The sequence below is a fragment of the Schistocerca gregaria genome, chromosome X (assembly GCF_023897955.1).
Source record: "Schistocerca gregaria isolate iqSchGreg1 chromosome X, iqSchGreg1.2, whole genome shotgun sequence".
NCBI classification, from domain to species: Eukaryota; Metazoa; Arthropoda; class Insecta; order Orthoptera; family Acrididae; genus Schistocerca; species Schistocerca gregaria.
This window is the reverse complement of record NC_064931.1, coordinates 562,766,303-562,781,998: the sequence shown is the minus strand read 5'-3', so window position 1 is coordinate 562,781,998 and position 15,696 is coordinate 562,766,303. Positions and strand designations below refer to the sequence as shown.

Genomic DNA, 15,696 nt, shown 5'->3' with positions numbered 1-15,696 from the left:
ACTGGATGGCGAATGTTCAGTAGAAATGAATGTAACATCAGGTGTGCCCCCAAAGAAGCAGAATCGGAAAACTAATTTTCTCAGTACACAGATACGATTCGTAAGGTAGGGTCAACAGCACTCTGTTCGCTGATGTTGGGTCCAGCAAAGTAAATCTAGATAATCATAAGGAAACTGGAGATGTATTTCCATGGTGCACTGAATGGTAGCTTTCTTCCAGTGCGCGTTAAATGCATAGTAATGCATAAAAAAGAAAAGGGACCCGATAAAGTCCAATTGCAAGGTCGATTAAGAACCTCTGGAACCTGCCTCGTTGTTTAAATAAGTAAGGGTCATATTATGAACCAGTATGAAATGAATCGAACGCGTTAAATTAGTGGAAGATTTAGATATATTTGTATGATATTGGGAAATTTCTGTGCATTTATAAAGGAAACTATAAAAGACGCTAGTGTGGCCTAATCTGGGATATGTTCCTGCGTTTGAAGTCCTTATCAAGCAAACTTACTACAGACATCGAATCACTCCAGAGCCACGTGTAATAGCTCCAATAAAATAATCCTCCCCCAAGGAGGCTCACAACTTGAGTACGCGCTTGTCTACAACACGGCCCCAGCATTTGCAGCGTTGCTTCCTTTCCATGCTGCAAGCTTCCACTTCCACTGTGCCTTACCCCCTCGGATGGTTTTCTTGGTGTAGACCCTGCTTGGATCTGGTTTAAGATTTGGTGCTCGAGTTTCCACTTCCAGGGTTTTCTACACCTTTCCATTAAATCAAACCGTGGTCCCCATTGTTGGATTTGACCTCCCACCAATTTTCAAAAATCTCCATATGTGCGGATCGTCCAGAGAAGGTCGCCCGATGCAATGTATGTTCCGCCTTTGTGCCTTTCTGTCTTTGCACCCTTCTCTTTAATAAGGTAATACACACAAAATCTATCACTGTAGCCATCACGTTGTGGAGTGGGAGGTCGTCAAGTACCTCACGATGATTGCCCCCATATCACACAGAGCCGCATGGGGTAGCCGCGCGGCCTGAGGCATCTTGTCACGGTCCGTGCGGCTTCCCCCGTCGGAGGTTTGAGTCCTCCCTTGGGCATGGGCGTGTGTCGTCCTTAGCGTAAGTTAGTTTAAGTTATATTAAGCAGCGTGTAAGCTTAGGAACCGGTGACCGCAGCAGATTGGTCCCATAAGACCTTACCACAAATTTCCAATTTTTGACCACACAACTGAAAACTCCCCATGTATGTCAGTAAATATGTGCCCCTCGTGACTGGGGCATAGGGACTCCGAACAATGGATTACTGGCCAGGTGACCATTGCTGAGGTTGGGTAGCACCCATGGAGAGAGCCCCTCCACCGGATTCACAGTGGACGGCACCAAGGTGGATGAGCCGCAAAGGAAGCAGGTGAAGTCATCCCCTGCTTCTGGTCATATGGCACCAGCATTCTATGGAATGAAAGTCCTCATTTAATGCAGAAAGGTACAACCCTAAAATGTTCCCTTCCCTGGCTACACTGTGGGAGGAAGGTAGGGCTAACCAGAAAACCGAGAAATACTCCTCCCCAATATTCGTTTGCGCAAGGGCTGATGGGGATCCATTCTTGGCGACAAAACCCTTATTCTTTGTGGAGAACATAGAAGAAAAGTTTGGGGAAGTGGCAGCCATCTCTGAAATGAAAAGTGGGTAAATTTTGATCAAAACAGCATCCCCTGTCCAGGTGCGAGGGCTTCTCACCTGTAACGAACTGGGTGACGTAATGGTGACTGTTGTTCCCCATAATAGTCTAAATATGGTTCAGGGCATCATTTTCCATCGAGACCTGCTCTTACAGTCTGATGATGACATACACACCAACTTGAAGTGATGGGATTTACACTTAGTCAGTATAGGGAGCCAAATGACAATAGGGTCATTTCCCATGACATGAAACCATATGTTCCTTCCCCCCCCCCCCCCCCCCCCCCCCAGTATACGGTGCTTCAGGTGTTGAAATTCAGGCACGTGTCTTCGCTTAGCAATGCTAGCTAGCACCAACTGTAGAGATTGTGAGTGGAGAGAACTGTTTGTGAATTCTCCTTGTACCTTCCCCCCCTATGTGTCAGCTGTGGAAATCACCATTCTCCCTGCTCACCAGATTGCAATTTTTTCCAGAGAGTGAATAAAAGACAAGAATATAAGACTCTGCACAAACTGACTTACAAGAGGCCAAGAAGCAGTTGAGCGGCTGCTCCCAGCATGTATAACAATGTCATATGCTACAACTACGACAACGTCGCCCACTTTGGCGACGGTACTCCCACCCATTACACCTCCTACAGTGGGACCTCGAGGCTGCTCGACCGTGCCTGCCCTCCTGATGGTTGGGAGCTCTTCTCTTGCTGTTTGCGCCACACCTACTTTGGGATCGTTGCTGCCTCCTAGCTGGAGACAAATCACCTTCTTCCAGCTTATCTCGCCAAAAAGGTGTCCCTCTGGACACTTCCTTCCAAGGTTTCTGCTGGTCTACAACTAGACACCACCCAGTGGCTGAAGGAGCCACAGACTGCTGGTCACAAGGCTTTGCGATCATCGTCGTTACCTCAAAATGACTCAGATAAGGCCTCAGAGTCATCCAAAACCTCTAAGGAGAGGAAAGACAAGAAAAAGTCCTCCAAAAAGGAGGATATTCCGGTTTCTCTCACGCCACCAGATCCCACCTGTTTGACTTCTGTAGCCAAGGCAGAGATTCTGGCGGCCCTCGAGACCCCAGTTCACACCACACAATAGAACTCCAAACCATGTGTATTGATGCCAAAAACCCCTTAACCAGTGGCAGCAGGTAACCCTAGAGCACAACCTCCTTCCTTGGTCCCTTTATGATTTCAAAGTACAACATTATTCTCCTGTGGAATTGTAGCGATTTTTTTCCACCACTTGGCTGAGCTAATACATCTTTTAAGAACTCCCTCTGCCTTCTGCATTGCCCTTCAGGAAACTTTGTTTCCAAGAACACAGACCCTGGCCCTTCCTTGATACTGGGGATATTACAAGAATCATGCTACCTATGACTGAGAGTTCAAATGGTTCAAATGGCTCTGAGCACTATGGGACTTAACTTCTGAGATCATCAGTCCATAGAACTTAGAACTACGTAAACCTAACTAACCTAAGGACACCACACACATCCATGCCCGAGGCAGGATTCGAACCTGCGACCGTAGCGGTCGCGCGGTTCCACACTGTAACGCCTAGAACCGCTCGGCCACTCCGTGACTGGTGTCAGATGGAGTTTGCATGTATATTCTGGCCACTGTATATAACGAATTTCTACCTCTTAACATACTTTTGGAACCTTTGGAGGCTATGGCTGCTTGGATAAAGGCATTTCAGCAAATTACCATCTGTAATGTGTACCTCCCTTCCGATGGTGAAGTGCCTTAGAACATACTGCTTGCATTGGTTTCTCATCTCCCCACACCTTTCCTAATCTTGAGTGATTTCAACGCCCAAAACATTTGTTGGGGTAGAACCATGATCACTGGTGATGGAAAACACCTAGAAAACTTACTGGCACAACTTGACCTCTACTTCTTGAATACTGTGGTAAGTGGTGGGGGATACGTGTCCCTTCATTGGACTTGGCTTTCATGGTCTTCCAGCTGTTCACTAGATAGGGTACTTTGCCTGCCTTTTTCCCTATGTCTCCCTTTCTTCTTTTATGTCCCATATCTCGCCTTCGTTGACCTTTGGTTGATCTTGGGTTTTCTTTCCCTGGGTTTTGTGCGGTACGTCATCTATGATATCCAGTCACGTAGACCTGTCTGTTCCAGAAAAAGGGAACTTATGACCTAGTGGCTTGGTCCCTTTAATCATCGAACAAAGCAACCAACCAATAAAATAATTTTAAGATTGACAGGTTGCAATGACTGTTTCCAACGTGCAGCCAGCCACACTTTACATAGGACACGTGAGTTTGGAGGTTCTAGCGCTTAGCTGTGCACTTTCAGGCTGTACTAATGCGATATCTTCCAAACGGTTACATTACATGTACCAATGCGTACTGAGTGAGAGTACACAACCAAACCTCTTCAACAACCATCCAGAAAGTTTACTGTTCTCACATCATTATTTCCACAGCCAACCAGGTTAGGAGATTCCCAGTTTCTCGAAAGCGTCATTAAAGTCCATCAAAGGTATTGTGGTGTGGATGTTTCGTGTCAAGCGCCTGTTCCACTAATTCTTGCTGACCATAACATGTAGTCACTTGAACAAGTTGTAGTCAATGAAGCATACAGAAAGTCAGATGAAAACATCAGCAAGTAAGGTACAACGAAGGCCTACAATGAGAACTATAACCAATAGTTGGATAAACGACGTAACTTACCACGACCAAAGCGCTTCACTCAAGCCCATAACTAATAAACAACCGCTCAAAAATAAATGTTGTTTAACAAAAGTTGACTCTTCATGTGTCACCAGCATGTATCTAAGTTTGCAGATGACCTCCTATAATTTCACAGTTTCTGGAGAAGGGACTTAACTGCTGAGCTTGTCACGTTAGTTTTGCACTCAGTAAACCAAAGGATAAAAATATATTTAGAATTGACATCTGTATTTATTGTGACTGTTGGCTGTTTTCTGACTTCCCTCTTATTCGCGTTACAGCACGACTTAAACGAAGAATCCTTACTGATAAAGACCTGGAGAACATTCGAGATAAGACTCCTGCTCTTCGCCAAGGTTCTTCTCAGATGTTTCGGACATTGCGTGACAAAGGTAAGAATTCACTGATTATAGCTTATTCACTTTATTTAAGTTTTCACTTGCTGCTTACTACGGGTTGCAGAAATTACAGAATCTCTTGGAAATAACTGCGTAAAATAAAAGCATTCAGCAAATATCTGGCCTAAAATATTCTCTAGTGTATTTATTTGCGAGTCGAGACAATCGTGGAATGTGTCTTTAAACTTCCAATTTGTTCACCTATCTAGATATGTAAACAGACACAAAGTTTCTATGTGATCTATATAAGCAGTGCATTATATGTTGCTGTTTTAAATATGTTTTTGAACCCATTTTATAAAAATCCTTTTGTAGAGTAATCGCAGAGATACTGTTTTTTGTCTTTTTTTGTATTTTCTAACTGATGTGTTCAGTGATGTATTACGAGCCGACATTGTCGAAATTGAAGACAGCATTTAAAATAAAACTGCTTATCAATACGAGTTAACCTGTTTATCCGTAGTAGGGAACCGACTATCCAATGTACAGGAGACTAGCTAGCGATGGATTAAACCTAACTGCTTGCAATGGAATGTGATTTTAATCGCATAATGGGATCCAGCTGCAAACTCCGTGCGCCATAAAAATATGATTAGAATTGACGTGTGTAATTATTATGACTGTTGGGTAATTTTTTCCTTAGTTTTTGCATGTTTCACTCCACCAACGCGATGGTCCTCAGACCTTTGGAAATTCAATATGCTACAAAATAACGCAACAAGATAAATTCACTGGTGCAACTTACAATGTGATAACTTACATTATGTCGTCACGGGCCACGTGGTAAAAATATGAGGCCGTGTATATCGTCACCGTCATACATATAATGGAGTAAGTTGATTGTGTACGGTTATCTTAAACTCTTTGGTCAGCTACATTCTAAGATTAAACAGCAAGACGTATTAACTCTTCTTGAGCGAGCTACTCGACCGAATAGTAGTGGCTTCGGGCAAGAATACCATCATAACGACCGGGAGAGCGGTGTGCTGAACCCACACCCCTCCTATCCGCATCCTCCACTGAGGATGACACGGCGGTCGGATGGTCCCCGTAGGCCACTGGTGGCCTGAGAGACGGAGTGAGTGAGCGAGTCAAAGCCCTGTCGATATGCGCGTTGGTTTAAACTATTTCATGAAGCCTAATATGTTGCAGTTGTTGTGGCCTTCAGTCCAGAGACTGCTTTGATGCAGCTCTCCATGCTACTCTATCCTGTGCAATCTTCTTCATCTCCAAGTACGTATTGCAACCTACTTCCTTCTGAATCTGCTTAGTGTATTATCTCTTGGTCTCCCTCTACGATTTTTACCCTCCACTCTGCCCTCCAATACTAAACTGGTGTCCCTTGATGCCTTAAAACGTGTCCTATCAACCGATCCCTTCTTCTAGTCGACTTGTGCCACAAATTCCTCTCATCCCCAATTCTATTTGGTACCTCCTCATTAGTTACGTGATCTACCCATCTAATCTTCAGCATTCTTGACAGCCGCGGTGGTCTCGCGGATCTAGGCGCTCAGTCCGGAACCGCGCGACTGCTACGGTCGCAGGTTCGAATCCTGCCTCGGGCATGGATGTGTGTGATGTCCTTAGGTTAGTTATGTTTAATTAGTTCTAAGTTCTAGGCGACTGATGACCACAGATGTTAAGTCGCATAGTGCTCAGACCCATTTGAACCATTTTTTTCAGCATTATTTTGTAGCACCACATTTCAAAAGCTTCTATTCTGTTCTTGTCTAAACTATTTATCGTCCATGTTTCACTTCCATACATGGCTACAATCCCTACAAATACTTTCGGAAAAGACTTCCTGACACTTAAATTTATACTCGATGTGAACAAAGTTCTGTTCTTCAGAAACGGTTTTCTTTTCATTTCCAGTCTACAGTTTATATCCTGTCTACTTCGACCATCATCAGTTATTTTCCTCCCCAAGTAGCAAAACTCATCTGCTACTTTAAGTGTCTCATTTTTAACCTGATTTAATTCGACTACATTCCATTATCCTCGTTTTGCTTTTATTGATGTTCATCTTATATCCTCCTTTCAAGAAACTGTCCATTCCGTTCAACTGCTCTTCCAGGTCCTTTGCTGTCTCTGACAGAATTACAAAGTTATTATTTCTTCTCCATGAATTTTAATTCCTACTCCAAATTTTTGTTTTGTTTCCTTTACTGCTTCTTCAATATAGAGATTGAATAACGTCGGTATAGGCTACAACCCTGTCTCACTCCATTCCCAACCTCTGTTTCCCTTGCATGCCCCTTGATTCTTATAACTGCCATCTGGTTTCTGTAAAATTGTAAATAGCCTTTCGCTCCCTGTATTTGACCCTTGCCACCTTCAGAATTTGAGAGTATTCCAGTCAAGATTGTCAAAAGCTTTCTCTAAGTCTACAAATGCCAGAAATGTAGGTTTGCCTTTTCCTAATCTATCTTCCAAGATAAGTCGTTGGGTCAGTATTGCCTGACGTGTTCCAACATTCCTACGGAATCCGAACTGATTTTCTCCGAGGTCGGCTTCTACCAGTTTTTTCCAGTCATCTGTAAAGAATTCGTGTTAGTATTTTGAGCCGTGACTTATTAATCTGATAGTTCGGTAATTTTCACATCTGTCAACACCTGCTTTCTTTGGGATTGGAATTATTGTATTCTTCTTGAAGTCTGAGGGTATTTCGCCTGTCTCATACATCTTGCTCACCAGATGGTAAAGTTTTGTCATGACTGGCTCTCCCAATGCTATCAGTAGTTCTAATGGAATATTGTTTACACCTGGGGTCTTGTTTCGTCTTAGGTCTTTCAGTGCTCTGTCAAACTCTTCACGCAGCATCATATCTCCCATTTCATCTTCATCTACATCATCTTCCATTTCCATAATATAGCCCTCTCGAGGTACATCGCCCCTATAAAGACCCTCTATATACTCCTTCCACCTTTCTGCTTTCCCTTCTTTGCATAGTACTGGTTTTCCATCTAAGCTCTTGGTATTCATACAAGTGGTTCTCTTTTCTCCAAAGGTCTCTTTAATTTTCCTGTAGGCAGTATCTATCTTACCCCTAGTGATATATGCCTCTACGTCCTTACATTTATCCTCTAGCCATCCCTGCTTAGCCATTTTGCATTTCCTGTCGATCTCATTTTTGAGACGTTTGTATTCCTTTTTGCGTGCTTCATTTACTGCATTTGATATGTTCTCCTTTCATCAATTAAATTCAGTATCTCTTCTGTTACGCAAGGATTTCTACTAGCCCTCGTCGTTTTACCTATGTGATCCTCTGCTGCCTTCACTATTTCATCTCTGAAAGCTACCCAGTCTTCGTCTACTGTGTTTGCTTCCCCCCGTTCTTGTCAATCGTTCCCTAATGCTATGTCTGAAACTCTCTAAAACCTCAGGTTCCTTCAGTTTATCCATGTCCCATCTCCTTAAATTCCTACTTTTTTGCAGTTTATTCAGTTTTAGTCTACAGTTCATAACCAATAAATTGTTGTCAGAGTCCACATCTGCTCCTGGAAATGTCTTACAATGTAAAACCTGGTTCCTAAATCTCTGTCTTGCCATTATATAATTTATTTGTAATCTTCCAGTGTCTCCAGGCCTCTTCCACGTATGCAACTTTCTTTCATGATTCTTAAGCCACGTGTTAGCTATGATTAAGTTATGCTCTGTGCAAAATTCTACCAGGCGAAGCCTAATATAAAATAACGTGTTACAAAAACGCTGGTATCATTAAACTGTGCCAAAATATTAACCGCTTTCTCGAGCGTCCTCACACACAAGTCTAAAAAACATACGTGGTTATTCGTAGTAAAATTACAAATCAGAATTATAATGGGCAATTTTACGGGCGTTAATACACATATGTCATGTCTTAACAGGTTATTAAAGCTTTTGCAGCTAATCTGTAGTAACGTAGATGAAACGTACAATTGAGACATAGTGACACTTAAAGCTATTAAAGTGCAATATATGGAGGAAAGGTACATATTTATTTTTGACGTAGATATTTGGAAAATATACGTATTTGCGTTTACTCATGTAGGTAACAAATTTCAAGTTGCATAGAACTTTCGTATTATTTCTTTCAGGTTGTATACAGTGGATATGCGACGCTTGTTACTCTGCCTGCCCCATGTATGTTCTTGACACTTGCAGTCGAGTAGCTAATCGATGGCTCTGGCTATGAGCACTATGCGACTTAACTTCTGAGGTCATCAGTCGCCTAGAACGTAGACCTAATTAAACCTAACTAACATAAGGAAATCACACACATCCATGCCCGAGGCAGGATTCGAACATGCGACCGGAGCGGTCGCTCGGTTCCAGGCTGTAGCGCCTAGAACCGCACGGCCACCCCGGCCGGCAGCAAATAGATAAAGCGTTCCATGTGTTGCATGTCATACATGTTTACACGCTGACAGTATTTCGCGGTCATAATCATTGTCCTACACTGAGCCATAATGGAAGCTAACGGTGCCAGTATGTGCAACCGCCATCACATTGTAAACTGAATGAATCACATCCGAAAGTAATTCAAGAGAATGACGGTTTCGACCTTGTCGGTGCTACCATGACTCTTTTGTGCTTGCCACATTAACGCCAAATAGTGGTTAATCTTAGGTACGTGTCCTCACGCCGGTAAAAGCGGCGTTTCATTACCACTTGTGTGACGTTATCGCTGCCAACATGAATGGTCAATTGCCGTCTTGCTTAAATTCGAAAGTTTCAGGTATCGTAATTTTAAATTTCTTACGTTTTTTTCCATTTTAACCTACTGTAATCTTCCTACGACCAATGTCGCTATGTGCGACTTCTGTAATCATATACATTTAGTTGCAGGTGCTTTAAAATAATTTTAATGAGCTTTTAGAAATACGACATATGGAAGTCAACGTTTGGAGAAACGGCAATTTTAATTCCGTTTAATGTTAATTTAAAAGGTGTTTCTAACCAGTTATGAATCTTAGAATGTGTCCATCCCTGTAAAAGCAGCGACTCTTCACCGTCTTTATGACGTCAGCAGAGCCATCATGAATTATCTTACTAATTTCCATTGGTGTAAATACGAAAGTTCCATTCAATCTGAAATTTGTTACCTCCATGAGAACACACAAACTTAAGTGATTAACATTGCGTGATAACAGGCTAATGTAAGCCATTGAAAATGTAAAATGCTGGGGCACTAATAACCGGTGTAACCGCCAATGTTGATTGCATGCTTGCAAACGTGCATGCATAGTGTTGTGCAGGTACTGCATGTCAGTATGGGCGATGGAATTCCACGTCTGTTGCGCTTGGTCGGTCAGTACAGGGACGGTTAATGCTGGTTGTGAATGACGCTGGAGTTATCGTCCGATAATGTTCCTTATGTGCTCGATTGGAAACAGATCTCATGAACGAGCAGGCCAAGGCAACATGTCGACACTCTGTAGAGGATGTTGGGTTACGACAGCGGAATGTGGTCGATCGTTATCCTGTTGGAAAACATCCCACAGAATGCTGTTTATGAATGGCAGCAAAAAAAGTCGACGCACCGGTTTGACGTACAAATAAGCTGTCAGGTTGCGTGGCATAACCACGAGAGTGCTATTGCTGTCACACGAAATTGCATCCCAGACCATAACTCCAGTTGTAGGTCCAGTGTGTCTAACATGCAGACAGGTTGGTTGCAGTTCCTCAAGTGGCCTCCTCCTAAGCAATACACCGCCATCACTGGTACTGAAGCAGAACCGGCTTTCACCAGAAAACACAACAGACATCGATCCTGTCCTCCAATGAGATCTCACTTGACACCACTGAAGCCGCAAATGGCAGTGGTTTTGGGTCACTGGAATGCACACTACAAGGCGTCTGGCTCGGAGCTGTCCTTGAAGTAACCTATTTGCAACAGTTCTTTGTGTCACTGTGATGTCAACTGCTGCTCAACATGCTGCTGCAGGTGCAGTACAATTTGCCATAGCCATACGCCGAACACGATAGTCTTTCCTATCGATAGTACTTTCTCGTGACCACCTCTGTCAGCACTCACATACAGTGGCTACATTCCTGCCAAGTTTCTTGCAGTATCACTGAAGGAACATCCAGCTTCTCATAGCCTTTATTACACGACATCGTTTAAACTCAGTGAAGTGTTGCTGATAATGGCGTCTTTGTCGCTTTAAAGACATTCTTGACTAACAGCAGGTCACCACGTCCAATCTCAAAGGTAACTAGCGCTCACTACCGCTACAGTGTGTATTTAGAGCAAACCTGATATGTGACTGGCGCGAAATTTGAATAGATATTATCGTTCATATGTGGAAACACGCCTACCTACCTACCTACCTACTTTCGTTTATGTCCCACAATTCACTCGTGCCCCCCAGGGAGTCCACAACTCTCTTCTGGATACGTGCGTGGCGAGCACGGGGCCCCGAGCTAGTGCATTTCTCCTTCCTTTCCGGGCTGCCCGATCCCCCTTCTCCTCCCTCCTCCTCCCCAATCCTCCCCCCCCCCCCCCCACCTCCCCTTCGTACTCCCTCTTCTCAGGAGTAATGTATCGACCCTTCGTCCCGAAACGGACGTTTGAAAACTCCAGGATCCTGTTACCTTTGTTTTTCTCCATGCTCACGATTTCTTCCTCTATTGGTCTTTCCCTACGTTTACTCTTCTCCTTGATTTCATGCCCTTACGTCTATCTCTGCCTCATTCCAAAAAAAAAAAAAAAAAAAAAAATGGTTCAAATGGCTCTGAGCACTATGGGACTTAACATCTGAGGTCAGCAGCCCCTAGAACTAAGAACTACTTAAACCTAACTAATCTAAGGACATCACATACATCCATGCCCGAGGCAGGATTCGAACCTGCGACCGTAGCGGACGCGCGGTTCCAGAACCGCTCGGCCACACCGGCAAGCCTGCCTCATTCTCCTTGCCGTATTCTCCTTGTCTTCTTTTCCACTTCGACGTTTGAGATTATTTATTCTATACCTCTCTCTCTCCCTCTCTCTCTTTCCTCCCTGTGCGTGTCTGGAGGCCGACCTACGCGTTCGCACGCGTAGCCGATGACGGGGTAAAGCGTAATTCCCCACCCTGGGTAGACAAGTAAGGCAGACACGTACCCCCTGGTAAAGGCCAGGCCCAGGGAGGGGTGATTGCTTGAGCTGTTACCTTCCGAACGTGCCGATTGGTCCCTCCGTCCGTTTCATGGGAGGTGTGAACAATCATCTAAGGCGGGAGTGCCCTCAGAGGGCCCCCACAAGGGCGGAGCGCCATCGGAGACGCTAGCAGTCATGGGGGATTCATCCGCTATGGATTTCTCTTCTTCTTCTTCTTCTTCTTCTTCCCTGTCTTCTGCCCAAAAAAGAAAGCTTGATGAAACTGCTGTTCCGAAAATTCTACCACCAGCACCGAAGTTTCTTGTTGTCACAAGATCTGATGGTCACGATTTCTCAACAGTCAACCCTTTCGTCATTCAGAAGGACGTAGATGCGACTGCAGGACCAGTGAAATCTTGTACTCGGTTGCGCAACGGTACATTGCTGTTGGAGACAGAGAGCGCGTTCCAGGCCCAAAAATTACTTCGAGCCCCTCTCTTACACACATTACCTGTACGGGTGGAGACCCACTACACCTTGAATTCCTCGCGTGGCGTGTTGTATACCAGGTCACTCGACAGACTAACTGATGAGGAGATTCTGTCTTTCCTCTCTGATCAGGGAGTGACGGCCGTCCATCGGGTCGTGAAAAGGGTCGACAAGGACCTCATACCGACCCGAACCATATTCCTGACATTAGACAATGTGCAACTGCCTTCACGAATTAAAGCGGGTTATGAGATCATTTCTGTTCGGCCGTATGTACCCAGCCCTACAAGGTGTTAACCAATGTCAGCGGTTTAACTATACACGGCAGTCTTGTTCCAGTGCGGCTAAATGCGTTATCTGTGGCAGGGACACCCATGAGGGTGACTGTCCACCTCCGTCCCCTCGTTGCATTAACTGTATGGGCGACCATGCTGCCTCCTCTCGCGACTGCCCCGTCTACAAAGATGAGAAAAGTATACAGGAAATTCGAGTGAAAGAGAAGGAGTCGACCTCGGCTGCTCGCAAGTTATTCAATAGCAGAAAGCCCACTGTGCTTCCGTTCTCGCCTCTCCTCGGCCTATCAGGGAGGTAGCTACACAGACATGCGATCTAACATTTAGCGATTCGGTCGTCAGATCGGCCAGTGCTAAGATCGCCCTCTTCCTTCCACCAACCCTAAGGCTCAAACATGATCATCTGCTACTGCTAAGACGAGGACCTCTAAATCAGATGCTCGGACCTTCAAACAAGAACCGACACGTGACGATTTCTTGCGTACACAAACTTCACAGCCATCAACTGTTCTTTCGACAAAACGTAATTCTTCAAAGAAGGCTCATAGCAAAAAAGTGTTCTCCATCTCCGCCGAGGCGCGTTTCTTCTCCAGCGCCACCCAGCTGTTGCCGTCCTCGGCCATCTTCAGTTTCGCCAGGCCGCACCGCCGGTAGCCGATCAGCTGGCCTTTCACCGGCGGAGGAAGCTGCCCCTCCTGACCAGCTCAGGAAGGTGGCAGACGCAACTGTTGAGTTGATGGACCATGACTCACCACCTATCGAGCGCAGCAGCAGTGCTCCGTCGAAGCCAGGCCCTCAGCGCCCATCGAGGTGACCCTTTCATGTTTCGTCTTCCATATGGCACTTCTTCAATGGAATATTCGCGGCATTCGCTCCAACCGAGAGGAACTAAAATTGCTCCTTCTAATGCACTGCCCGCTTGTCGTAAGTCTCCAAGAAACGAAGTTACGCCCTTGCGATCGTATTGAACTGGCACACTATACCTCCGTGCGTTTTGACCTACCGCCTGCGGCAGATAGTCCGGCTCATGGAGGGGTCATGTTGCTGGTTCGGGATGATGTCTACTACTATCCAATCGCATTGCACAGAGATCTGCAGGCAGTTGCCGTCCGAATTACTCTCCCCACTTTCACATTTTCCATTTGTACTGTTTACACTCCATCATCGTCTGCCTTTACTAGGGCAGACATGATACAACTCATTGATCAGCTTCCTACACCATTTTTGTTGATTGGAGACTTTAATGCCCACCATCCCCTTTGGGCCTCTCCAGCATCCTGCCCGAGAGGCTCCCTCTTGGCAGACCTTTTCAACCACCTCAATCTAGTCTGCTTAAATACCGGTGCATCTACCTTCCTTTCTGAAGCAACGAATACCTATTCCCACTTGGACCTCTCAATATCCACTATCCAACTTGCAAGTCGGTTCGAGTTGTATGCTCTGTCTGACACATACTCGAGTGACCATTTCCCCAGCGTAATCCATCTCCTGCATCACACCCCTTCTCCACGTTCCACTAGCTGGAACATCTCCAAAGCCGACTGGGGGCTTTTCACCTCCCTGGCGACCTTCCATGATCAAAACTTCTCCAGGTGCGATAGTCAGGTCGCATACATCACGGACGTTATTCTCACTGCTGCTGAATATTCCATCCCTCGTACTTCCTCTTCTCCACGTCGAGTCCCAGTCCCCTCACCTTCCAACGCCACCCTACGATGGCGAACTGTATCAGTTACAACCGACTCCGTGCACAATGTCGTCGTGTTATCAAAGAAAACAAAAAGGCTTGCTGGGTGGCTTTCACCAGCTCATTCAACAGTTTTACTCCTTCTTCGATTGTCTGGGGTGGCCTTCGCCGGCTATCTGGCACCAAGATCCACTCCCCGATTTCTGGCCTGACTATAGCGAATGAAGTCCTTGTGGATCCTAAGGATGTCTCAAATGCCTTCGGCCGCTTTTTCGCGGAGGTTTCGACCTCTGCCCATTACCACCTGCCTTCCTCCCCCGAAAACAAGCAGAGGAGGCACGTCCACCTTCCTTCCAGTCCTTGAATCGTGATAGTTACAATGCCACCTTCACCATGCAGGAAAGTGCACTCTCCCAGTCCCGATTCTCTGCTCCGTGGCCCGATGCTATCCATATTCAGATGCTGAAGAATCTTTCTCCTGCAGATAAAGGCTTTCTTCTTCGCGCCTATAATCGCAACTGGACTGAAGGTCTTGTTACCACACGCTGGCGTGAAGCAATTGTTGTTCCCATACCCAAACCAGGAAAGGACAAACACCTTCCTTCCAGTTATCGCCCCATCTCCCTTACCAGCTGCGTCTACAAGGTGATGGAGCGCATGGTGAATTCTCTATTAGTTTGGCTCCTTGAATCTCGACGCCTCCTTACCAAAGTCCAATTTGGCTTTCGTAGGCGCCGCTCTGCTGTTGACCACCTAGTTACCTTGTCGACCTTCAGTATGAACAACTTTTTGCGTAAGCGCCGCCTCCTTACCAAAGTCCAATGTGGCTTTCGTAGGCGCCGCTCTGCTGTTGACTACCTAGTTACCTTGTCGACCTTCATTATGAACAACGTTTTGCGTAAGCGCCAGACGGTCGCTGTGTTCTTCGATTTGGAGAAGACTGACAACACCTGTTGGAGTGCGGGCATTCTCCACACCGTGCACACTTGGGGCCTTCTCAGTCGCCTCCCTCTTTTTATTAATGCATTTTTAATGGATCGAATGTTCAGGGTACGTGTGGATTCTGTGTTGTCAGATGCCTTTCGCCAGGAGAAAGGGGTGCCCCAGGGCTCCGTTTTGAGCGTAGCCCTTTTTGCTATAGGTATCAATCCAATAATGGATTGCCTTCCAGCTGACGTTTCAGACTCCCTTTTCGTGGACGACTTTACGATCTACTGCAGCGCTCAGAGAGCACGTCTCCTGGAGCCCTGTCTTCAGAATTGTCTAGACCGTCTATATTCCTGGAGTGTCGCTAATGGTTTCCGTTTTTTCTGGTGAGGAAACGGTATGTATGAACTTCTGGCGCTACAAACAGTTTCTTCCATCCTTACATCTCGGTCCCGTTGCTCTCCCATTC

General features: G+C 45.5%; 1 protein-coding gene across 4 annotated transcripts in view; it reads left to right on the top strand.

Annotated features, from left to right (window-relative positions):
* Positions 1-15,696, top strand: part of LOC126298970 (calcium uptake protein 3, mitochondrial) — a 613,695-nt gene that overhangs the window by 493,593 nt on the left and 104,406 nt on the right. For all 4 annotated transcript variants that reach the window (XM_049990590.1, XM_049990588.1, XM_049990589.1 and 1 more), the window contains exon 3: positions 4,649-4,759. In XM_049990590.1, the coding sequence (XP_049846547.1) occupies positions 4,649-4,759 (111 nt within the window). The remainder of the gene's footprint in view (positions 1-4,648; positions 4,760-15,696) is intronic.